Here is a 25739-nt window from a genome sequence, read left to right as displayed (position 1 = left end):
GGAGGTACTGCTAGCTTAGGAAGACTACTCTATTGTTCAGAAGAGTCGAGTCGATGAGTAGTTGAGTTCATCTGAAAAAGAGAAATATCGAGCTCCTTTTTTTATTTGACAAAATTTTGGGCTAAACATGCTTATGGAAATTAACACGTGGTTAACTGCAGTCCAATTAGATGTGAAATGAGAATTGGCAAATTTGCTTCCCAGATTCCAAATACAAGCAGGTAGGTGATACGTGAGAGTAATGAAGTCCTGCGGTTTGTTTCTTCTCCTTGGTCTGAAGTCGACTAGTTTGGTAGGCTAGTCCCCAAATTCTGGTATCTGGGGCCTATCCCAGTCAGACCAAAATTAATTCTGGGGTGCCTTCTAGACAGTAACTGTACAATTCAAACAAACATTTAATTGCAATGTATCACTTGCATATGTCCAAACTTGGAAGACTCTTCACTCTTCAGACAAACAAGCATCTAGAAGCAATGTAATATGAACGTCAAGAAAAATCCTAAAACAAATCAATTAATGAAACTTAAGCAAAAAAAGGGATGGTCCCAGATGAAGAAAAAAGTGGTCTACATATGGTACGGATTATAGATTTCAGAATCTGTAGTGAAATTCAAGCATCCGCGGATCCTAGAGTATGAACATCTATCTGATCACTAACTCTTTACTACTTTCTGCAGTTGCAGCATACTGCCTAGAGCTAGTGTATTCTCCCACCATTTAGCATGGGGTTTGTGTCTCCACTGCTGGTTTGTGATGCTTCAACAACCTGATGATGATGGATATATATACTCTCCAGTTCTGCTTGCTGTACATTAAGACTACTTGCGTTAGTGGACGGTGGCTGAGCATTTCCAGAGTCTGCCAGCATCTGGAAGTACGCATGAGGTCCCCAACCTGCCCATCCAAATAGAAAAGAAACGTGAACAATAATTTTGAACTGCTAATGTGCGGATATTTAACTTAGTTCCTCAAATAATAATTAACTGTAGAAAACAGAATTTTTCCGTTGAAGGAAAACAAAAGGCTCATGAACTCTATAAAATCTGAACACCTAGGCAATGAAGACAAAGACTAATGTCTGGCATTTCTTCAGCCGCATAGTTCCATTGTCAGATACCAATTTCAAAATTATCAAATCCCCGCCCCAATGTAGGCAAAGGGTAATACAGGACTTTATTCTCACAAAAAAAAAAAAGGGGGTAATACAGGACAGAACCAAAGCTTAATAAGTTTAGAAAAACAACTCTCAAGTATTGCATACCATCAGTATCATATGGTGGTGGAAAGAATTGCAAGTAACAAAATGAAGAAACAATGACTCCTGCACCAAAAGAAAAAATTACACATTATAAGAAATGAAAATAATAATAAAAAAGTAATTTTTTTTTTTTCTCTAAATATCTTTAAAGCGGTTCCATAAGCAGGCAAAGTACCTAGAAGACCTCCAGCAAAAACATCTTGCCAGTGATGCCAGTAGTCATCAACTCGAGAAACTGCTACCAGTGCTGCAAGTAGTAATGGAGAAAAGACAATACAGAGTTTTGCAACATGCCCCTTGCGATCAAACACCCTCACTTTCCCTGACAAGTACCATGCAATGAAAGTAAGACCTGCAAAGGACCCTGCATGTGGAAAACCAGAATGTCTTTTCAATTAATGTTGCGGTGATACAGATAACAGAAGAAAAAACCAAATGAGCAAGCAAAAAATCCAAAGCAGTAGAGAAAAATGGCCCCACCCGCAAATGAAGGAAAGAAAATAGATGGATAGCATACCCAACTCCCATAAAGTACTGTATAAATGAGAAAGCAAATCTGGGAGAATAAAACATGTCCTACAGAAATGGGGTTTGATATCACACAGACAAATCCCTATATTCATGTACAGTTTCATAAAATTAGTAAGGTTCTTACATGAAGTATGCCCGCTTGGGAAGCTTTTGTGTCCTTCCTTAATGACACTCTTCTCTCCAGTACACACGACATTCTTTGTGACAGGATCAAACACCTGGACATGGATTACTTACATGTTACTGTGTGTATAAGCAAGTAGGACCAAGAACTAACAGTAAAAGTTTATGTCAAGAGAATATCAAAAAGAAAGAAAAATTGAAGATGTTAGAAGTCCCACCCCTTTTCCATCAGGGAAACAACGCCAAAAGAAGTCCGGACGAGGTCGTCCAACACCATCTTTGATTGCATCAGTTAAAACGGCGGTTATAAAGACAGAAAACAGAAGGCCTGAATGAACATGAAAAGTGGAAGTGATATCAGGATACAACAACATGCAAATCCGCTGTCCAAGATATGAATCACGAATAAAGACAGAAGTATTACCTAAAATGGCATGGTGCAGATCATAGACATCCCTTCTGATGAAGTAGTAGACAACAATGATGGCAAGCGGTAACAGTATTGCAATTATCTGGTACCAAAAGTGAAAAGTAAGACATGAAACTCATGCAACTTTCAACTTTATGAGCACTTCCCATCATGATATTATTTTCTTAAAACCAAAACTTACCGGAACCCCCCAGAAGGGAACTGTATTGCCTTTCAATGGGTATTTCAGGTCTGTCATCATATCCTCTCCAACAAAGCGGTGAAAAGGCTCTATCAAGTTCAGACCAAGATCTATGGCCGCAAGAACAACCAGAATCAGCCAATCATGCATATGAAACCTCGCCACTTGAACTCCATGAGACCTTACGGTGTGAGAACGCAACTGAATCTCCGGCATTTTTGACTAACCAGGGAAAAAAGACACTGCTTAGCAACTATACCATCCAACGTAATAAAACGGCAATTATACAAACTTATGCACTAATCCTACCGAAAATAAAAGTGATGTAGGAGTTGGTGATCAGTGAATTAGGATGTAGAAAAGAAAGAATAACAGGTGGAGGATTGAGAAGAGAATAGGGAGAAAGGAGAGAATTAAGAAGAGAACAGGGAGAAAGGAGAGAATTGAGAACAGGGAGTTTTAGGAAGCTTATAATCTTTATCAATCAAGTCTGCCTTTTTCTCAGACAACAATGGCTAGAATAATACTAAAACAGCTAGGAAAAGATGATTCGTAATACTTCTAAGCTACCTAAGAACGCTAGTAAATACTAATTCCAAAAACAATCTGGAACATAAAACATTCCTAAAAGCATTCTAAATATCTAATGGTTATTTGCCATCAAAAAGAGCGAGACTAGCATCCGAAAAATGATGAAAAGAACTCGGAAATCAATCTCACTGGCATTTCAAACGAGCCGAAACTCGCTGCAGAAAACGACTCAGAAGCCACCTAATTTGAACGAAACTCACTAACCGGACAATTTCAAAACGTCGTTACCAATAAAACCAGCTCGGACGGCACATAATCCTAGCTCAGATAAAGCCTAACTGAGCAATTCGGCTGAATTGACTCGAGATTTTGCAATATCAATTCTGTACGAAACCACTAAAGCTACCTGCATTTTCATTTTCTTGTATATTTTACTTCCATTTTATTTTCTTATATATTTTACTTCAATTTCTAGGCAACCAAACCACGCCTAACCTAAATCAAACCACAATGAGCTGCAGCACATGCACACAGATTTCCACGCACACACAACTTTTTCTTTTTGTATGTTTAAGCAAATGTGCATAAAAAATTAAAGCAGAGAGAGACTTACATGTAAATTTCCTTAGCAATTGAGCGAGAGTCTGTGATGGAATGAACGATCGAGAGCTGTGGAGTGGTTTTGGTTGTGATCAGAAGGCGGTGGAGTGGATTGCGATGACGGAAAAGCGCGTGGAGTGAGTGAAACAGAGACAATTTACAGGTGAGCTGGTGCTGTTATCACACTATCCGCCAAATCTCTACAGTCGAGAGTAGGAAGGAGAAGACGAAGGAGAGACGGAGAAGAAGGTGGACGAATTCGAATTCGAATTCGAATTCATATTGTATAGAATTTGGAATTTGGATTTGGACTTTCAGATTTGTCTGTTATTGTTATTAGTATTTAAGGCTTTTATGGGTTTTAAGCGAAAAGAGATGAAGAAGGTGCGGTGTCACACCACGCGGACTGTGACTCACTGACTCGGTTTAATTAAGAATTGGTTACATTTCCTATTAGCACTAGTCACTTCTTTGAACAAGGTTTAGACTCTCAAAAAACCTTTCAAAATATTCACACTCTTTTTTGGATAATAACGGGTTGATTTGGTTTTTACGGAAAGTAATCCTATGAATTTGGGAAAAAGTAAGTGTTTGGTGTAATTGAAATTTAAGATAATCAAATATTTACTTCGAAGACAAGGCAACTGTTCGCCAGAGTTAAAAGAGGGTGAATGGAATTCAACTCCAGTCATCTAGTGATGAATTAGTTTGAATGGTGGTTTTGTTTTACGTTTTTGGGTTCTTCTTTTTTTTAACTCTTTGAATTACTTTTGCTGACTAATTTTGTTGAAAATGTAGTCAATATTTTGAGCATGCTAACAAAACATTGAAAGACGAGAATTTTATATGTATCAGTAAAAATAAATAAATCAATTAGCTTTTAAACTTGTTGAATTCCCTTTTTCCAACATTTGATGTAAGTTTGAATTTCTTTTTCTTTTTTATCGATTAAATGAAAATGTAACCTTTCGATGAATGTAAGCATTAACTAGACGCAAATAAACTCTTACGCTCAATGATTATCTCTTGGTGTTGAGAACTAAAGTGTTGAAACCAAATTGGGATTTCAAACTTTAAAAAAGTAAAATGAGCTTTTTTCATTCCTTAATTGGCTAATTCTTCCTAAGTGTCCAATAAATTTCGGTTCTACTTTAGTAAAATTGTCAACACTCTCCTTATATCCCATACTTCATATTCGTTTCTTGTTCTTGGTGTGAAGTGGATAACTTGATATACCTTTAGTTTGCACTTTACCTTTCCCGTTTTAAAGGAAAGAAGAAGGTGCCACTCATCATTTGTTAGATTAGAAGATAAACATGATTAGAAGCCAAGCTAGTAGCACATTACCAAACTCATCTAATGTAATTTGATATTGATAAAGGAATTGGTCATAAAAACCAATAAATTTAGGGTTTCATATGGACGTGGTTGAACAGCTAGGAAAGCAAATAATATGGTTTAATAATTGAGGCCTAATCAAGGCAGGCCAACTAGCATTGTGGACATTGGACAAGGTCCAAATGCTTACCTGGTTAAGGTCTATGCAGAAAACCAAACCCACACTCATATCCATGTGGCTTGCTTAGTATCAATACAAGTTTACAACAGCTACTTCTTTCCAATAATATAAACAATTACCCATCCTTGTCTCTATAGTTATAGTCAGTTTTTTCATAAATTTATGTCCTAGATTCCGCCTTGCTAATTCTAAGGAAGCATCATTGGAATCCACACACATGTATCCAACATGATGATATCTAGTGTTGGATTAGAAATGGCGTTTAGACATTTTGTTCAACAAAGTAGGTATTAACTGTTATCCGAGGAGAGTGATTATTTCTAGTTTGACAAAGCAAAGCATTCGTGTATTCACAAACCGTGACCATCAAACTAAGCTCTGCATATAGCATCCAGGCTACAAAGGATGTGTTTAACTAGGACTAGTATACACATAAGTCATTAAGTAGCGAAGGAGATGATGAAGATGCACAATATTATTATCACCTCCTCCCAGATTCCATTTCATCTAGCTTAAGGCTTGTATATTGATTTGAAGCATATGACGAAAATGCAACACCATTTTGTGCAGGAACAGGTTGAGTAACGTTCTGAACTCCCATGACCTGCACACTGAGTGCATTTGCAGTGGACGCCGAGCTTGAATTGCTACGCGTCTCCTCCAATGCTTGGAAATATGCATAAGGACCCCATCCTGATTGATACAGAAGAACAACAAAATCCATCAGCACAGTATTTCATGAAAGCAAGTGCAACATACAGAGAAGAAAATTATGCAGGAACGAAAAAGGAAGTGCAAAAAATGACCTTGATCATGATAAGGGGCAGGGAAGAACTGCCGGTAGCAAAATGCAGCCACAACAAATCCTACAAGATACAAAAGTCATAATAAATTAGTCTCAAAACAACTTATTTCTGTACTATGCAGTATTTAAAAAATAAAAAAAAAGGCTTAGAAATATGAACAGACCTAAAAGACCTCCAGCAAACACATCTTGCCAATGGTGCCAATAGTCAGATACTCTGGACACTGCAACGAGAGATGCAACCAGTAGAGGAAGGGAGACAATGCATAGTTTCGCAACATGCCCTTTTCGATCAAAAACTTTAATCTTTCCACTCAAGTAGAAGGCAAGGAAGCCTAAGCCTGCAAAGGACCCTGCAGAGCAATGCCAAAGTATCATTATATGTAACGTTTTTGGTGAACAAATTAAGAATAACGGAGCAGGAAGCACTGCTTACATGAAGTATGGCCACTCGGGAAACTCTTATGTCCTTCCTTTATGTCCTTGGCCTTACCATGGCACACCACATCTCCCCACTTATCATAATTCTACAACAAGTACAAACATAGATCATAATCAACGCTATTCGGAAGAGGTTTCCATATACTCATATAAAATATGGATTTGGAGTCGATGGGAAACATAACATACATCGATTCCATCAGGAAAGCAACGCCAAAAGAAATCTGGTCTAGGACGCCCAACTCCATTTTTTATTGAATCAGTAATGACAGCAGTAACCAACACAGCAAATAACAGGCCTGCTCATATAGATACATATGCGAGTAACCAAAATTAACACACTTAAACTATTCAAGTGTCCTAAGTCGAGCAAAAGTTACACAAAAGCGAAAGATGGATTACCAAGAATGCTGTGGTGAAGATCATACACATCTTTCCTACGCGCATAGAAGAAAAGAAAAATGGCAATAGGAACCAAGACTGCATACATCTGATCATATCAACAGAAAAATCAATCCCCAAAAACTAATAAAAACCCAACACTTGCTGCGAAACACATTAACATTGCCAATGGTTCAAAGCTCTTACAGGAACAGCCCAAACAGGGACAGTGTTTGCTTTCATGGGGTACTTGAGGTCAGTCATCATATCCTTCCCCACAAAACGGTGGAAAGGTTGAATGATATACAAGACTATCTCGATCAAACCAAGAAGCACGAGTATGAGCCAGTCATGCTTGTGGTTCTTGGCAACCGCGGCTCCATGAGACTTGATGGTGTACGTGCCCAGTTGATCACCCTGCACCTGCTGCAACACCAGATTAACACATTATTTTAATTGCTGCACTCCGAACATGATTAACTCATGATTGAACCCTCTGATTTTAATCATTTCACACCCTTAATAAAGCGAAACAAATCCGACAAAAGCAGAGGAGTCAAGTGATGAGTCATGAGTGAGAGAATTACCCAAAAAAGAAAAAAGAACAACGGGAAAAGTGAAGAGCCAGCAACCAACCTGGAAGTTAAAGATATTGCGGAAATAAGGAAAAAGGGATCCAAGATTCCGCCAACCCATAACGACCGAAACCCAGAAAAACCGAGCCGTACAGTTGTCAAGTTCCCTAAACAAAAACACAGTCGTCTCTGCAACAGTGGAGAAGAGATCGAAATCCAACAAAGAGCAGAATCTTATCGCGAAACAAAAATAATTGAAGGCAAAAGAAAAAGTAGTGGATTCAAAAGCAAGGATCTATTTGTAGAGAGCCAGTGATGAATTTTAAAAAAGGTAGGAAAGGACGTGTCAGCAATTTACCTTAAAAAAAATAAAAAAAGAGACTCAAATCTTCCTTCCTGGTGGTGCCAAATGCCACTCTGAGTTTTTGAGAGTGGAGGAAATGGAACTGGTGGAGCCGAACAGACGGTTTTATGGTTTGTATTTGGATCGACGAAGAATACAATGTGGGGGTTAGTAGAGGGGGGCTTTAAAGCCGTAAATTGTGTGAAGATGAACGGCGCGCGAGGATAATCAGATAACGACCTTGTTCGGATTTTTTTTTTTTTTTTGAAAAATTTGGATTAGAATTAGAAAATTTGAATCTGGGTATGTTTTTTTGTTTGTTTCTCCATGGTTTTGGAGGTGAAGAGGTAACTGAGTCGGGGGGCATCGGCCGTTTGATGGTGTTGACTTGTACGGCGTCGTTGATTGACTTGGTTATGCGCGGTTGGTAGAATTCGTACGACGTCGTCCTGATGTGGAATGAGAGAAACGTGTTACAGGCTGGGCTTTTAGATGGATAACATGGGCCGGGTTAAGGGTAGTTGGCCAATCATAACAAACTACGTAGCCAAACCGCGTAAGACCTTTTTGCTTTTTCTTTTCCTTTTTTGGATTCTCATAAAGAATGACCACTTTCGAAATAATTTTTTTTTTATAGAGAATGACCTGGTTGTCTATAGTCTTTTCTTTTTCATGGATTTTTTTTTTTTTTTTTGGGTTGGTAAGTCTGTGTTTATTCTACTTATGAGTCTTCTTTTCATCAAGCATTAGAGTTTTTTCAGCTCAATTAAGGAGGGCGGCAGTTGTAGGGAAACTTTATTCGCACATCCCTAAATACTTAATACACACCTCTTATTACTTAATACACCACTCATTTAATTTCTTATTCTATCATTTTATTAAATACACCACTCAAACTACCTAAATTATCCTCAAAATTCTATATAAAATCACTATATATAAATCAATATTAAAATCATCATGCTAAACTTTATCATAATCACAACATTATATATATATATCATAATGAATTTAAATGCATTTAATTATCAGAATCATCATAATAATTTTAATTTTCTTTCAATTATTATCATGCGACCTGTACAATCTTAATAATTTTGTTATTCAAAATTGCTGGTAGTCAAAATTGTTGAAAAATAATCAAGAACACATGAAGAGGATCCCAACTAGGTTTATTACTACATTGTTATTATTTTCTCTCCATTAGTTATCATGAAACAACATATACAATCATAAGGATTTTGTAATGCAAAATTGCTAGTAGTCAAGCTTGTACAAGAAGATTCCAATTAGGGTTATATATCATACTAGGTTTTATTTTCTTTCTATTAATTACCAAGAAACAATATGAACGATCATAAGAATTTTGTAATGCATAATTGCTAATAATCAAGCTTGTCATGAACTCATGACAAAGATTTCAACTTGAATTTTTAACAATATTAAAAGCTAATAAACATATTCCAATTATAGTTCATTTTCTAATATGAATGTTTTTTCAGTCATTTCATTTACCCATATAATCTGATTTTAAATGTAAAAAAATTAGAATGTGTATTAAGTATTTAGGGATGTGTCAATAAAATTTCTCGCAGTTGTACTAACTTTAAAAAAAAAAAATCACTAAGCCGAGAGCGTACGCTTTTGAAAGTCATTAAAAATTTAAAGCTGGCTTTTATGTATCGGTAATTACTAATTAGTAGTCTAGTAGATGATGATGTGTTGGAGGGAAACTATTCCCACGGTGCATAACAACAGAACCCAGTTACGGACAGAGCTCGCTGGCTGGCTAGTGGCTAGGGTCTCCTTTCTCATCTATGATTGATTGATAATGACGACCACCACGAACCAAAAGTCCAGAAGACCAGAACCAACAACAACGTCCTCTTCTTCGGTAGTCAAGCATTTAGCCTTGCGTCTCTTTTCTCTAGTCTATCTTTCCAGCGTTGCTTGACGTCTCTTTTTACGTGGATGTGTTTGGAGACAACCATCTCAAACACACTGGCTATCTAGCTAGCTTTTGATGATCATTTTATGTAAAGCAAAGGGCTGTATATATATATATATATATATATATATATATATATAGCCCTAGAGCTGTACAGTAAGCTATACCCCAAGCCTGGCCTATGGCCTCTTATCATGCATGTTCACTCCAACATGGGATATAGCTGATTGGAACATTGTTCATCGTAGGCTCATAGCTAAAGAAAACTGAAAACTGAAAACTTCGACGATCATAATCACGGCATCAACACCAGTTCACTACTCACCAGCATCGACACCGATCGCGACAGCACGAGTAACATCTTCTCCCACCAGTACTCATCCTAGTCCAACTTGTTATTAATTACTTGTGAAGAATTTCCTCCACAATTCAGTTCATTGTCAACTAATTAGTAATTAGTATAAGGATTTGTCTATTGTGATAGATCAAGTGGGAATTGAATAGCTAGCTAGGATGATTGAACGGTCCACTGTCCCCTACCAAACGATGGGATTGTGCAGCAAGATTAGACACTTACTACTACAACTTGTCTGCATTGCAATTCACAAAGAGATACAGCACATTTCAAACTGTTTGGGCTTTTCTATCAGGGCTTGGTCCACTTCTATCCAATCCGGGCAGATTATGGCCTTTTTGTAACCCAAAATCCTAAATAAAGCTTAGTGATTATGCACCTTTCATTATTCATTATTCAAAAACCCTAGGAAAATGGAGGTCGAATTATGCAAATTCCTGCTCGTCCGGCAACGCCCGTGACGCTTAGGCTGGCCTCTAAGCCTCGCTGAGGGTGTGGGTTTGCTACCGGATGGGTGTTTGGATACTGGTGTTTAATGATGGCTCTTTGGGAGTGCTATGCTCGAGGTTTTGATTGAATTGCTTTTGGCATTGGTTTTTCCAGTTATGACTTCTGAAGCGTGGTGGTTGTACTTACAAGGGCAGTCTTTGACGGAATGGGATGCATTTGGTTCTTGCTCCTCATCAGTTCCATGTGCGACATCGGCCACTGGTGGTGTTGGGACATTTTGAATGTCTTTCAAGCTATTTCAATCTAGTCAGGTTTGGATCTACTGGGGATATTCAATGTTTGGAACTTTCAGGTGGTCGAAATGGCGTTTCTGTTGACATAAATCTGGCGGCAGGGATCATTTTTGGCTGTGCTGTTCGGTGCAATCAATGGCGGACGAAGTGGTGGCTGGGCAGGGTAGGGCAGACCCTAAGTCTTGCAAGGCCCCGGGCAAGAATTATCCTTAGGCCCCCTATTTTTCTACTGAGAAACTCGAATAAGTCTTGCAAAAAATCATTGTTTCTAAATTTGTCAAGAATGCAACAAGGTTCTATGAAAATCCTTTTTTCTAACCAACGCTTGGTGGTTCAAGTGGTAAGGAGCTTGTTCCCCTTAAGCAAGGTCTTGGGTTCGAGCCTTGTGAATGGAGCAGCCAGCGTTGGGAGAGCTTCCCCCCTAAATGGGGTCCGACCTGGCTCGAGGGATTAGTCATTGCCTAAGGGATATCCTGGTTTAACCAAAAATATCCCTTTTTCTAATATGTATTGAGAATTAACATAGCTACACTTAAATAAAATATAATTTTTTTCTTAAAAAAAGAACAAATATATATTGCAATGGAAGTGTCAAACTCTACTGCAAATTTCCGCAACAAAAATAAACTTCTATTGCAAAATTGAGCAAAATTATAGCATTGAGGGTTAACAAAACTCAATAAAAATAAATAAAAAATAAAAAAGACAATCTCTTTCTCATTCTCTACTGGAGTCTAGAAAAGTAGAAGACATAAACTTTAATTTATGGAGATTGCAACAAAAATGACAACAAAAAAAAAATCAGAAGATGTGGAGAGAAAAGTTGAGAAAAATAAGAGTGTGTGTCTTCTTGTTTTATGGAAAAAGATTGCATCCGAGCTTTAATTATAATTAATTCCTTGACTTTTTCTTTTTCCGTGATTAGTTTTTTGTGTCTTTATCTTTCCAAAGATGGCCTCATAGCACACACATATATATACTAATATACATTGGGCTTTACATTTGGTGCCCCATTTACTCTGGTGCTTTGGGCTGTCGCCAAGCCTGCCTAGCACTAGGGCCAGGCATGTGGCTGGGCTGGGGTTGAGCCATCCCTATATGGGCTTTGGGGTTGGACTCTTGGGGCTTCATTGGGCTGCTGTGATTTTAGATAGTTTTTACTTTTTAGCTTATTTATTTCCAATAATTCTCTTTTTTAAGGGACCTATGCACTTTGTTTTGTGCACTATATTTGACTATTTGTCTTGTTTTAGGACTCTTAGCCAATATTCTGGAGTAGTACTAAAAGAGGATTCAAGCTATTTATAGATGATTGGACATCTAATGGACCTATTCCTATGTATCATTGTAGATACTACCACATCTTCTTGTCTGTCTATAGATGACAGCGGAATGGTATGTAATGGCGATTCTGATTTGCGATGAATGAAATTCACAACCTGATTAGGGATTGATTAAATAACAAAAAAAAGTTTTTATTTTTTGGTTTCTTTTTATATTGCTTCTTTGTCTCTGTTTTTTTGGGTTAGTAAGTTGTTGTTTAACTAGTAGTAGATATTCTACTTCCATTTTTTTTTTTGTTGCCAAAAGAAAAACAAAACACAAACTACAAAACAAACCTCTAGGAACGCCCCTGCCCAACTGATCCAGGTGGAACGCTGGGGACACAGACAGAGGAAGACAGAAGAACCAAACAGAAGGATTCGGAGTATTATGGGCCAAGTCAGCTAGCCGATCGGCCACAAAATTGGCCTCTCTATAAATGTGTCTGAACACCACAGAATGAAACTGAGTGGTAAGCCTGTAGATATCTTGAATAAGAGCCTTAATCCTCCAAAGAACAGCAGACCTCAAGGTTATACAATCCAAGAGCAGATTAGAATTGCCCTCAACAATGACACGTTGATACTAATTCAGTAAGGCCGTATACAGTCCATCTCTTAACGTTGTAGCTTCACCAAGGGGCATTAGTGTTTCCTAAATTTTGACAAGCAGCAAACAAAGCTATCGAGTTTCTTCAGCTCAACCAAGCCGAGGGCGTACACCTTTGAAAGCCATTAAAATTTCATGGTGTCGGTAATTAGTAGATGATGATGATGTCCTTCCAACTTGGAGGGAAACTATTAATCCTACGGTACATAACAAAAGAACAGGGACAGAGCTCGCTGAATGGCTAGTGTCTAGGGTCTCCTTTCTCATCTATGACTGATTGATAATGACGACCACTACGAACCAAAAGTCCAGAACCAACAATAATGTCCTCTCTTCTTCTGTAGTCAAGCATTTAGCCTCACGTCTCTTTTATCTAGTCTATCTTTGCAGCTTTGCTTGACGTCTCATTTACGTGGATGTGTTTGGAGACAAACACACTGGCTATCTAGCTAGCTTTTGATGATCATTTTATGTAAAGCAAAAGGCTGTATATATAGCCCTAGAGCTGTACAGCAAGCTATATCCCAAGGCTGTCCTATGACCTCCGATCATGTTTACACCGGCCAGCATGGAACATAGTTGATTGGACACATCGTTCATCGTAGGCTCGTACCTAAAGAAAACCATAAGGTTGACGATCATAATCACGGCATCAGCACCAGTTCACTACTCGCCAGCATCGACACCGACCGCACGAATAACATCTTCCCCCACCAGTACTCATCCTAATCCAACTTGTTAATTATAAATTACTTGTGTAGAATTTTCTCCACAATTCAGTTCATTGTCAACTAATTAGTAATTAGTATAAGGATTTGTCTATTGTGATTGATCAATTGGGAATTGAATAGCTAGGATGATTGAACGGCCCACTGTCCCCTACCAAACGATGGGATTGTGCAGCAACATTAGACACTTAACTACTGCAACTTTGTCTGCATTGCAATTTACAAAGAGAACAACACATTTCAAACTGTTTGGGCTTTGCTATCAGGGTTCGGTCCACTTCTGTCCAATCCAGGTAGATTATGGGCTTTTCGTAACCCAAAATCCTAAATAAAGCTTAGTGATAATAATTCATACGATTCAGTTAGGGAAACATGAATTAAGGTAGCCGGTCTGTTTTACACACTGTAATTGATTAAAGTGAGGTACAATCAGGGAATAGGGCTGCTTGCAAAGGAAAATATATCTGCTCTCAGGCAACAAAATCTCAGAACTATAATGCTTCAACTATGTACCTAAAATATTAGCATGACAAAGTGAGACCAGCCCTAAAATCTCATATATGTGCGTAAGAAGTCAAGTCCTCCGATAAAGGGATCTATGATTCATAATTAATCTGTGTCTATATATATATTTTTAAGAAAGATAATAATTTATAATCTCACTAATGACTAATCACTATCTTTATTCAAAAAAAAAAAAAATGACTAATCACTATCTCATGATATATAAGTAAGAATTAAACTTATAACTTTTTACTGTTTTACTGTTTTACATATTAATTATTTCAAATAACTAACAAATCATAATTCACCGGCAGCAAACCCCATACAATTCAAAGCTATGATGATTTACCTCAGAACAACAGGTTAATTACTGAATTCGCTGTCCCGTTTAAGGAGTACTTGGAATTTGGAAAACATATCTGACCCAACGCAGAGAATATGTCAACCCAAAAAAGTAACAAGATTTCTTGTGGAATTGGAAATCGAGGTTGACGACACCTCGTCTCGGGCCTCTAAAATTAAAATACAGAGAATACTTGCTGGCTTAGCTAAGCTAGCTCTCTGTGCCTCACTGACTGTTCTCATCCATATCAGGCTGTTAAGCACTTGACCAGAAGAGCCATTGATCGAGCTGTTTCCTAAAGCGGGTCCCCATCTCCCTGTTTTATGACCATTTGTCTCTTAAAGTGGAAGACCACAGCACCGGGCGAGATCATTGGTTATCAAAACCCTAGCTAGCTAGCTCCTTCTTTCTCTCTGATCCATGTAGTCGTATATCTTAATTTGTACACCATATATTCAGCTTATTTCAGCACACCCTGCTTCTATGTTGTCGAAAGTTCTTTAGTATGTATTCCGGAACTAGGAGTCGTTAAATTTGGCTCGTGGGTTTGCCCTCACATGATGAACTAATTTAATTAATGGTTCTCGATTCTAAAAGTTTGATATAGAACACATCCGATTATGTAGCTTGGTCGAACCGAACATGACAGAGATGGAGAGGATTTCCTTGTTGATTATGGCATGTTTGCATTTACTTGCTATACCTGGTAAGAACAGGGTAAGAGCTACTATCGTAGTTGGAAGCAGAAGTAGTGCACTACCCAATTTGTCAATGAATGAGACAGGACTACTGACTGTGTTTCTAGTAGATCGATGGCGATGGATCATCATCAACTTTGGATTCTCATTTATAGGGGGCAAGAACTGGTAGCTATAGTACTTATACAAGAGGTAGAAAATGGAAGTAGACAATTTTAAGAGCAAGTAGAGAAACCTAGTTAAGTAGGGTCTAAGAAAATAGCAATGACATGATCATTAAATTTGGCATTGTCTCCTTGCATCGACTATTTTTGATGTTTTCATATAATTGGTCCAATTGAAAATTTAAGAATTTATCGTTTTCTTTCTCTTATTCTCTTTTAACATATGTGACACTTGCATGTATGGTTATATGCTAACTGTTTTATGTATGTGATTAAAAATCAACTATGAGTTGGGACAAATATTTTAGCACTCAAAAATCGCAAATTGTCTTGAATTGTATTATAGTTTCGTTTTGTGTTTCGGTCTTTATAAACATTGACAAAAAGTCGAAACACTGAACATGCTATGAGAAAAAGCAATTTTGCAGGATTAATCCAGCTAAATTAACATTGCTGAATACGAGACTAGCTAGTTTAGCTAAGTTTGGTCGGGGCTAGCCCGTATATATTCGTTCAGACTTGTTGGGACTTTGAGTTCATATGTGTTGACATCAGTTAACTGCCATTGGTGCCAATGTCTGTTTCTGAAATGCTTAAACCTCGGTGGTCATTTAGTAAGCCAAGGGGCCAAAGCGTACGTGGCGGATGCCGTACACTTGAGTGGCAAAAGAAAGTGAGATTGTACCCCAGACACACTGCGGAAGATCAAGTTAGTGAGCCGTGTGATGGGAAAGTGGGAAACCTTCCCGCACGGTTCGGAGAGCACTGAATTAGAATGAGAGTACGTTACCACTGCATCATTGCATGCAAGGGGAGCTCACTCGATTCGCAAATTGGTCCGACTCGTAATTCAATTCTAACCTCGTGTTCGATAGCCCGACCATAGTGATGTTAATTGTGGTTACATCCATAAGTAGCTTGGTTCATTATTATTAATCCTTATCATATATATATATATATATGTCCGAGGATCCGCATAGCCCTCGATTTATGTGTTATTTATCAATTCTCACTTTTTTTTTTATGCCAAAATATATGAATTGCAATAAAGCCCTAGCTAGCTAAGTGCAAGTGTGAAAGAAATCTTGAAAACAAGAGTGAAAATCACTCCCCATGGAGTAAAATCATATATGAACCACTTGAACCAAAAGCCAAGAATATCAAACAAGATTTCAAATCGTAAGCAATTATGCATAGGTCCAACATACCTTCACGCAAGGGAAGTACTGCACCACTTCATCGCGTAAATGCGTTCATAATTATTGGCAGGTTGTTTCAATATTGTAGTCCTTGTTCTGTTGTCCATCATGCCAGTCACGCGAACATCCTTCACAGGAATGAGCAAAAGTAATTTTTTAATTAATTAATTAATTTATTTATTTTTTGAGAAGATGAGCAAAAATAATCAAAATACTCCCAAGCCAATCAAGAGAGTTCAAAGTTGAGTTGCACATGACATGCAATTAGGTAAACAATGTTCATTACAGGTTAACCTAAACGCCAAATGGATATGAATTAACAAAATATCTTTTAAAATCGGAGTAAGCGAATTGGGACGAATTACTTTCATATCACAACGACCTTCTTTGTGTCAAAGACCTTGATTATTATTAGTCTATCTTATCCTTTGGAGAATAGCATAAACAAAAGGGAGAAAAAAATAAAACACAGGTGACCATGATGATTGATTAGGTGGTTTAATACTCAATGTTGCATTACTAGTATAATGGACCTATGCGGTTTGAGATTATGTACCACTAACCTAGCTTCACCTAGATGATTAATTTAACCTCCTAATTGGTGAAGAAGCTTTTGCAATTAGCTTATAGAGGCGAATTCATTGTTAGTGCGTGCATGTTTTTTTCTCTTCACATGGATGGGTAATGGAATTTGTTAGGTTGATTGGAAAAACTTTCAACATTCAAAAATGCAAAAATGCATGTAGTTTTAAATCTGAACAATAGTTTTCGGTGACATGACAGTGTGTCATTGTTACAATTGGATGATACTTGCTTAACGCAAATTGCAATGAATAATATTTAACTTCTATGTCGAAATTTTGTTGAGCGACTTTTCATGCAAGAACTTAGTAGAGTTAGTAGCGTTTCATTTCATCACATAACTTGTTGGGTAAAAGGAAACAAAAATATCCGATTTCTTCATCCGATATTTCGACTTTCACTAATTTGGTCGAATTTGAAAAATAGGTAAACAATCCCTTACTACTCCTCTCCTTTCTCATGTATTAAAAATTTGAACAAGTTATTGTCATCCTCTAATAATATAAACAAATCTATAAAAATAATCATAAGATTTCCGATGAGCTGGAGAGCGGTGCGATGCGCCACATTATTTATTCTACTCTTTATTTCCGACGATTCCGGTCAGCTCAAACCGGAATAAACAATCAGACCAGAAATCTAAAGAAATCGGAATGTTTGAGTCTAATTTAGTTTAAATAAAGAATTTACTGCAAGTTAATTTGAAATTGACCCTCATGGCTAGTTTTTCCACTCCAGCTGGGTCCCGCTTCCTCTAATTATTTAGAGTGACTGTAGGTTTTTTTTTTTTTTTTAAACCCCACCACATTCCCACCCTTGATGGCAGTGGCGTAGCTAGAAGTTTCATCTAGGAGGGTCAAAATATAAACAAGCTATTACATTGAAAAAAATCGTTTACTAACGCATAATTGAAATCTTTACATAATTACCTTATACCTTAATAAATTACATCACGAATGATACTGATTTGTTTGGCAATTAGGTTGATTTATTGAAGAATATTAATTGTGATTCCATTTGCATTAATAGAAATTGAAAGAGGAAAGCATCAAATAATAAAAACTGAAAATAATTAATGTATTTAATTAGGTCAAAGATGAAGATGATTAGAGCATTCTTTTCATTTATTAGGAGGGTCATTAAAGTATTTAATATCTATCTATGTGGAGAGTTCAACCAATCAAGAGTTAGAATGAAAATTTGAGAAGGGTCAGCTCACCCCTCTCGCCCTATACTCCCTACGCCCATGCTTGATGGGGCTCGAACTCCTGACCTCTTATATATGAGACCAAAGCCTTACCACCCCTCCAAACACACACACCCTACAGTAACTGTAGGTTAATTAGCTGAGTGCATTGTTACCTAATGAAGTCACCAACTATGATTTAAAAATTGGCCATTATATGAGTCGATAATAATGGCCCAGAGAGAGAGAGAGAGAAACTGAACAATCTGTGTTTAGTCATCCTAGGTTATGAATATCATTATGACAAAAAAAAAAGGTTATGAAGATCATGTTTCACTATTTTTTTTTCTTCTTTGAATCTGATTTGACTACTGTCATTGGTAACTATTTACCCACTCATAATGAAGTCACCACATCTTGCATAAATTGTTGCTTGTACGTTTTTAGTACAATAAACCTGTTTATTGTTATTTTTCTCACAGTTGTGAATGAGGTTTTAAATTCAAGTCATTTACAAGTTATATTCTGTATAGGTGTCACTTTTTACATGTTTTTAAATTGGGATGATCTGAGTGATGTATTAAGATGTGTTTGATTGCCTTCTTATAACAATATATTGGACCGACTATCTTTATATGAAAGAATCTTACGTAAAGCAGACGTGTCACGTGGTTGATACGCCCAACCAATCAGTGTTCATATACTTTCGAATACAATTAAGAGATAGGGTAGTCGGGGGTATTTTGTTTTAATATACTTTCGAATACAATTAAGAGATAGAGAAGCATGATTGATTGGGCGTACCAATCACGTGTCACGTTTGCCCTACTTAAGAGTTTCACTGTTCGTATTACTAAAGCGTGGTGGTGTAGTTATCCAACAAATCTCTAGCAACTTCAACTTGAATCGTGTTACATCACTTGAATTTCAATATGATCGCGACATCGTTTTCAAGCTAATATTGAGTGTCGAAATGTAAGCGAAAAGCTTATTTGACCCTTGACCTAATTGGTTTTCGTGATATTATTCCTTGTACAGTTGGCCTTCCAATAATTCAATCAAACGCAGTAAGCTTCCTAGAATATAGTAGAATCTAAAACAGGTACCTATAAAACATTGCTGTAATTAAGAATCAACCATTTGCCTATATGGTTAGCAAAATGACAAGCCCAGATTAAGAAAAACAAAAGAACATTATGCTTTTTTTAGTCTGACAAAAAAAAAAAAAAAAAGCTTCGTAGAGCAGTAGCACACCAGATTCCATTTAACAAAGCATCTTAATTCTTAAACACTTTTGTGTTAACAGCTGTAAATAATTAAATGGGAAAATGCTCATTTACCCAATTTTAGCTTAAAATGTGCCTACTTGCCCGACTAAGAGTTTTTAAACCCCATTTACCCAAAACACTCTAAGGGATTATTTCCCCTTTACCCAATTAATTCTTTTTATTAATTTTTGGGACTTTTTTGCCCTCTCCTTCAATCTCTCTACTCTCAGTTTCTCTCTCTCTCTCTCTCTCCCCCTCACCGATTTCTCTCTCCTCCCCCCTCACCGATTTCTCTATCTCTCTCTCTCTCTCTCTCTCTCTCTCTCTCTCTCTCTCTCTCTCTCTCTCTCTCTCTCTCTCTCTCTCTCTCTCTCTCTCTCTCCAGAAGACGTCGGATCTCTCTCTCCCTCCCTCCATCCCTCCGGCAGGTCGCCCACGACGCCTGCTCTAGCCATCGCCGCGCCGAAACTCGTCGTCGTGCTCTCCGCTGCCAAGCTCGACGCCAAGCCGACGGTCCTCGTCGCTGAGAAGCTCGGCGAGGCCGGGGTTGACCTTCTGAAGGAATCGACGACGGACTGAAAATGGCTATCTGCTATTGTGCAGTCATAACCATAAAAGTTGTAACATTAGTGCCCCCCAGTAGACTTTGTATTGGGGGCCAATGATGACTGCTTTATTTATTGACGGACTGAAAACTGCTATTCCAAAGTAAATGTAGTGTTAAATTGCAGTAGTTGATAAATGAAAAAAATTGTGTTGTTTGTGTCAGTCTAGTGGGGGGCAGTAGACAGAATATTGACCCTCATAATGTGGGTTTTTAGACATTATCTGTTGTTTTGAGTGTGAATAACTTGTATAATCTGCGAAACATAGGAAGCGGTGTAATGTTTGATGGTCTATTGGGGGGCAGTAGACACATTAGTGCCACCCAATAATGTCTTTCTTAGGAGACAGTAATCATCTCTTGTTGATTTGTTTGTGATAAAGTGCAATACACTGTGAATCCTTGAAACTGGTGCAAGTTTTAATGGTTTAGTGGGGGGCAGTAGACACATTACTGCCCCCAAATAATGTCTTCATACGAAGTCAGAACCCTTCACTTAACTGGTGCAAGTTTTAATGGTTTAGTGGGGGGCAGTAGACACATTACTGCCCCCAAATAATGTCTTCATACGAAGTCAGAACCCTTCACAAAACTGGGGCAAGTTTTAATGGTTTAGTGGGGGGCAGTAATAATGGTTTAGTGGGGGGCAGTAGACACATTACTGCCCCCAAATAATGTCTTCGTGTTAAGTTTAGGGTTTAGGGGCAGCGTTAGGGGCAGTAGACACATTGCCGATGAACTGCGACGAGGACGTTGGAGTGGCTGGATCGCCGATCAATCGAACGGCGACGAGAACGTTGGATCGCCGACTGGAGCTTCATCGTCGTGTTCAGATTTGGACTGCATCTCCGGCGCGGCGATCAGAGAGAGAGAGACAGACCGGAGGTGGAGATCATGGGGAGGAGAGAGAGAGAGAGAGAGAGAGAGAGAGAGAGAGAGAGAGTGGAGGTGGAGATCGGGGGGAGAGAGAGAGAGTTTGGGAAGGAGAGAGAGACTGATAAGAGATGGATGAGTTTTAATTTAATTAACAGGGGCTAAAATGTCAATAGATGTAAGATTGGGTAAATGGGGTTAAAAAACTCTTGGTGGAGTAAGTGGGCATTTTTTGGGCTAAAAATGGGTAACTGGTCACAGCCCCTAATTAAATTATAGGGTAATAAGCAGCGGCAAACGACGTCACTTTACAGCACAACGTCTCATGGCCGCCGCGGGTAGGATGAGCCCCGACGCGTTTCAATTACACGTGGCAATCATTCAAGGAGTTCGATAGCTGAAACCAATTGTAACGCGCGTGGAACACAGTAGGAACGTGGTTCTTTGATTTCGGCTGAGTATTGTCTATCGCGATCTTTTTTAGTTGAAAAGTAGGGTAGAATGATGACGTCACCCGTGGGTGGGTTGCCAGTTTGCCACGATTGCGGCTTGGACTTGGTTTGGCTTTTGAGAAAAACTGGCGGGGAACCAATTTATCATTTTATAGGAACCCAATGAAGGATTAGGGATAATTTAATCAATGATTCTAAAAACGCGTTTTCATAAAGCTTGGAACAATGAAAATGATTGTTTTTATGCTCTATATAGTAATATATATATATATATATATATATATATATGGAATTGTTTTTCCTTGCCAAATATTGATGTGTTATCGAAGCAATTAGGTATTAATTAGGTATTGGGATCGAGCATAATAAATTTTGTTGATTCATCTAAGTTTAAATCATATAAGATTTATAAACTATTGAAAAGTCATTAATGTGTGCATTAATTACTGTTCTTATATGTAAGTTTTACTAAATATATATGAAAATCACTCAATCGCGCATCTTAAATGTATATTGCCGATGCATATGAGCATTGAAATCAAGATATATCAATTAGTGACACTTACTTGTGAGTATCATGAATGAATTGTTGTTTCTTACCTAACGCTTTAAAATCATTATTTAGAGTTATACATTTTTAAAACTTAATAATCAGAATAACAAACACAAATAAAGGTAAAGTGAACAGTACTCAAACAAAAAAGCATGAACAACACTAAAAACAAAAGTGGGTGCGAGAATACGCAATTGAAAAATATCATTTCAATCGAATCTAAAAAATTATTAATTTTTCGTTCCTAGAAATCTTCGAATCCCATTTCTAAACATTCAGCTAAATCATAACTAATTCAATAGTTTATCTCTCCTACCTCTTCCTCACAAAAAAAACCTTATTTGAAAAGAAAATTGATAAATTAATTTGAAATTGAGTTAATAAAAGAGTATTAGATTTTCTAAATTTTATTTTTCTATTTATCGAACAAAGAGAGATTATCTTCGTAATCAGCACTAACAGACTCGTAGCGAGGCAGAACGGATCCCGGGCGCTGAATCTCAGTCGATGATGTCACGCTACTACCCTACACCCCGCCGCAGCAGAACACCACACCCACCCCCATATGGAGCCAATCAGTAAACTAGCTGTCAAACCATCTGGACTCGTACACAGTTTCATTTCCAAAATTCCAACTTGGCCCTCTTCTGTTGCTTCACTCTTCCCCGTAAAAAAGGTCCCCATTCCGTAATTTAACCCCAAAAAGGTTAAAACAAATATTAAAAAATATATATATAAAGGAAAATAGCTGGAGACCAGGTATAGGAGCATCCACTACCCTCCTCTCTGTTTTTTCTCTCACTTCGTTTTTCTGCAGAGAGTAAAAGAGTCTGAGCGCCACCGCAACCCCCAAAAACCCACAGTCGTTGGTTTTACTCAGTCCACTCCCTCTATGGAGCCACCGGCGGCGGCGGCGCCACTCCAGACTCACTACGCCGACTCGCTGGACTCGTCGCCGAGGTCCCGAAACACCGACTCCTGGGACGACCCGCTCCCGCCGGCGTCCAGGCTCCGGCTGATGTGCAGCTACGGTGGCCACATCGTGCCGCGGCCCCACGACAAGTCGTTGTGCTACGTCGGCGGCGACACTCGAATCGTCGTCGTGGACAGGAACACTTCGCTTGCGGACCTCTCGAATCGTCTGGCGAAGACGCTTTTGAATAACCGGCCGTTCACGCTGAAATACCAGTTGCCGAGTGAGGACCTGGACTCGTTGATCTCCGTGACGACCGACGAGGATTTGGATAATATGATCGACGAGTTTGACCGGACGGCGAGCCACAATTCGTCGGCGAAGCCGGCGCGGATTCGGCTGTTTCTGTTTCCGCTGAAGCCGGATTCAGCGCAGTCGATGGGGCCCCTCGATATGCCGACCAAGTCGGACGACTGGTTCCTCAGCGCGCTCAACGGCTCGTCGGCGATGCTCAACCGCGGCTTCTCCGACTCCGCCTCCGTCAACTGCTTGCTCGGCCTAGACGACGACGGCGGCGGCGGCGCGGCGAACAATTCGGATTCGAGAGGAGGAGACGCCGAGGCTTCTGCGGCGGCGAATTGCAAGAACGGGAAACCGGACGTTCACTCTGTCCCCGATTCGCCGATGCTCGAGAACTCGTCGTCGTTTGGGTCAACATCGTCGTCTCCGTCGCTGGCGAATTTGCCTCCGATTCGGGTCCACGTGGAAGACAGCGGTGGGAGCAGTCACGGTGGGAATAGAGCGCAGGATCAGAAGGTTGGGATTGAAGAGCAGTTTGCTCAGATGACGGTGGGTTTGGTTGGGCAGCAGCAGAAGCAAGACGATGGCGGCGGCTTTGTGGTGCTGTCTTCACCGCCGCCGTTGCCGACTACTATTGTGCCTTCCTCTGCGCCGGTGAGTTCTTCTTTGGCCCCTGATTACCTGAATCGGGTCGTCTCCGATGACGAACGATCCGATCACGGTGGATATCGGAAACCGCTTCCTCCTCAGCCTCAGCAACAGGGTGTACCGCCTCAGTCTCAGCCCAAATCAACCGGAATTTTTGATTTGCCGTCGCCAGATTCAGTGTCAAGGTATCCTTTGCTTGTCACCTACAAACTAATTTGCTTCTTCAAAGTTCAAACTGTGCATGAATTTCTTAGGCCTAATTCATATCATAAACAGAATAGAATGTTCTTTCACTCGTGCTCCAAATTAGAAATTTTGTTTTCGTAGACAAATTTGCATGTTTAGATCAAACTGTTATTGTTGATTGGATGATTGATTATGATCGAGTAGTTGATAGTGGCATTTTTGTGCTTTGTTTGATTTGAATTTGCAGTGATCATAGTTTATCAAATGCTGCCATATCTCGCCCAAAACCTGTAATTTATCAAGAACCAGTTGCTCAAATACCCGCGGTAACCCCCACAAGGTTTCCTGGAAACCTTGTTGATCCGAAAGTTAATGTCTCCGATCCAAACACTCGGGTTCAGTTGCAACAACAGGTTCAGGATTCCGGGTATGTATTGCAAGCCCAATATGATCAACAACTACAACAGCAGCAACTACAACAACAACTACAACAACAGCAACAATTTATACACCCTGGTGCACAGTACATGCATCATCACCCTGCTGGGTCTGTGCCAATTCAGGCATACTACCCTGTATATCCTTCTCAGCAGCAGCACCAGCAGCAGCAGCACCAGCAGCAACAACACCAGCAGCAACAGCAACACCACCATCATCCTCAGCTCGATCAGCAGCAGCAATACCAGGTTTATTACATGCCCGCAAGACAGGCCCAACCTTACAGCAACTTGCCCCTGCAGCAACCGCTGCAGTCCAACATTAGTGAAGCTGCTGCTGCTACTATTGCTTCTAGCCGGTCTCAACCTCCTCCCAATCCAATGCTCTCTCCTACCGCAGCTTACAGCCAGATAAGGAATGCCCCCATTGCCAAACCCGAAATTGCTGCTGGTGTGTACAGGACAACAACTACAGCTGCTCCTCCATCTCTGGTTCAAGTTCCTCCTACTCAGCATCAGCCTCAGCAACAATATGTTGGTTACGCACAGGTTCATCACCCGTCTCAATCAACTGTTCCTACTTCGACAGGTGCTGCTAATTATGCCTATGAATATGCCGATGCTTCTCATGCTCAGCATGCCCAGGTATACTATACTCAGCCTCTAGCACCCGCAATGACTTCTCAGTACCAAACCATGACAGCCGCAGCTGCCATGGGGCTGCCGGAAGTTTCAACTCAGCTTCCTAATGACAACATCAAGCAGCAGCAGCAGCGATGAGGATGGGGACTTTACAGCCTTTGTAAGTCAGCTTTCAGAAGGAAGAAACAATTTTGGAGAAGTGGGGTGCCTGGTTTATCTTTAAATTATCCGTTTCTTTGGTAATTGGATTGTGGTATGTATTTGTGATAGATAATAAGGAACTTGGTGGTACGTTTTCAAACTCGTTCTTGTATGTCATATTGTTTCTCATTGTCATAGAGAGACTCATAGGAAATGAAAAGGTGGTCTGAGATTATACTGTAAAAGCTGGAAACTCAAATCAAACATATTGTGTGCTTGTGCAGATCGGTTTCTGAATAAATGTTTTATAAGTAGCAAGAGTTTTGAATTATGCAGATGGATGAGCACTGTAGCTGTTGCCCTTTGCTCGTTATGATCTTGTTGTTGCTTTAATTTGAATTCTTGTGCACTATGTTCACTGTAACTAGGTTGTAATAGCTGGAATTACAATAGTCAATAGTTTTCACTCGAAGTGCTCCTTTTCGAAGATTAAGTTGATGATGAAGTAGCCACTACTGGAATCGTAACTTAAAAACTACCTTTGCTATTAGTTTTTGCAGGTACTTGTCACTTTCTTCAATTTTGCTGTGTTTCGCTCAGACGTGCAAATAACCACCATCTA

The 25739-nt window shown here is 39.1% G+C and overlaps 3 protein-coding genes across 11 annotated transcripts; 1 reads left to right on the top strand and 2 right to left on the bottom strand.

Annotated features, from left to right (window-relative positions):
- Positions 1-481: 481 nt before the first annotated feature.
- LOC133709920 (lipid phosphate phosphatase 2-like) lies at positions 482-3995 on the bottom strand. Of its 4 annotated transcripts, none has more exons than XM_062135875.1 (8): positions 3668-3995; positions 2524-2745; positions 2337-2424; positions 2131-2240; positions 1914-2007; positions 1434-1622; positions 1262-1321; positions 482-894 (listed from the first exon to the last, which is right to left on the bottom strand). In XM_062135875.1, the coding sequence occupies exons 2-8, from the start codon at positions 2737-2739 to the stop codon at positions 698-700; spliced, it is 954 nt and encodes a 317-aa protein (XP_061991859.1). In that variant the 5' UTR covers positions 2740-2745; positions 3668-3995; the 3' UTR covers positions 482-697. The 4 variants fall into 4 exon arrangements, with proteins under 4 accessions (XP_061991859.1, XP_061991861.1, XP_061991858.1 ...); XM_062135877.1 differs by lacking the exon at positions 3668-3995 and adding an exon at positions 3319-3474; XM_062135874.1 differs by lacking the exon at positions 3668-3995 and adding an exon at positions 3244-3400.
- A 1462-nt stretch (positions 3996-5457) lies between these two features.
- On the bottom strand, positions 5458-8038 carry LOC133712127 (lipid phosphate phosphatase 2-like). Of its 6 annotated transcripts, none has more exons than XM_062138216.1 (9): positions 7734-8038; positions 7437-7564; positions 7008-7223; positions 6822-6909; positions 6609-6718; positions 6415-6505; positions 6143-6331; positions 5980-6039; positions 5458-5866 (listed from the first exon to the last, which is right to left on the bottom strand). In XM_062138216.1, the coding sequence occupies exons 2-9, from the start codon at positions 7494-7496 to the stop codon at positions 5655-5657; spliced, it is 1026 nt and encodes a 341-aa protein (XP_061994200.1). In that variant the 5' UTR covers positions 7497-7564; positions 7734-8038; the 3' UTR covers positions 5458-5654. The 6 variants fall into 6 exon arrangements, with proteins under 6 accessions (XP_061994200.1, XP_061994202.1, XP_061994199.1 ...); XM_062138218.1 differs by having other exon boundaries at positions 7437-7542; XM_062138215.1 differs by having other exon boundaries at positions 7008-7226; positions 7437-7542; positions 7734-8036.
- A 14573-nt stretch (positions 8039-22611) lies between these two features.
- Positions 22612-25448, top strand: LOC133708292 (chromatin modification-related protein eaf-1). The gene is made up of 2 exons (XM_062133761.1): positions 22612-23896; positions 24145-25448. The coding sequence occupies exons 1-2, from the start codon at positions 22743-22745 to the stop codon at positions 25112-25114; spliced, it is 2124 nt and encodes a 707-aa protein (XP_061989745.1). The 5' UTR covers positions 22612-22742; the 3' UTR covers positions 25115-25448.
- Positions 25449-25739: the final 291 nt, after the last annotated feature.

The sequence above is a fragment of the Rosa rugosa genome, chromosome 5 (genome assembly GCF_958449725.1).
Source record: "Rosa rugosa chromosome 5, drRosRugo1.1, whole genome shotgun sequence".
Lineage (NCBI taxonomy): Eukaryota > Viridiplantae > Streptophyta > Magnoliopsida > Rosales > Rosaceae > Rosa > Rosa rugosa.
The sequence above is the reverse complement of the archived record's forward strand: the minus strand, read 5'-3'. Positions and strand labels throughout refer to the sequence as shown.

Bases quoted from the DNA above. Each gene is read 5' to 3' on its own strand.
- LOC133709920 (XM_062135874.1), bottom strand. The intron at 2,241-2,336 runs GTAATACTTCTG...ATGTTCATTCAG, and splicing joins TCTGCACCATGCCATTTTAG to GCCTTCTGTTTTCTGTCTTT. The intron at 2,008-2,130 runs GTGGGACTTCTA...ATCCATGTCCAG, and splicing joins GTTTCCCTGATGGAAAAGGG to GTGTTTGATCCTGTCACAAA.
- LOC133712127 (XM_062138215.1), bottom strand. From the start codon at position 7,496: ATGGGTTGGCGGAATCTTGGATCCCTTTTTCCTTATTTCCGCAATATC. The intron at 6,719-6,821 runs GTAATCCATCTT...CTATATGAGCAG, and splicing joins TCTTCACCACAGCATTCTTG to GCCTGTTATTTGCTGTGTTG. The intron at 6,506-6,608 runs GTATGTTATGTT...TACTTGTTGTAG, and splicing joins GCTTTCCTGATGGAATCGAT to AATTATGATAAGTGGGGAGA.
- LOC133708292 (XM_062133761.1), top strand. From the start codon at position 22,743: ATGGAGCCACCGGCGGCGGCGGCGCCACTCCAGACTCACTACGCCGAC. The intron at 23,897-24,144 runs GTATCCTTTGCT...TTGAATTTGCAG, and splicing joins TCGCCAGATTCAGTGTCAAG to TGATCATAGTTTATCAAATG.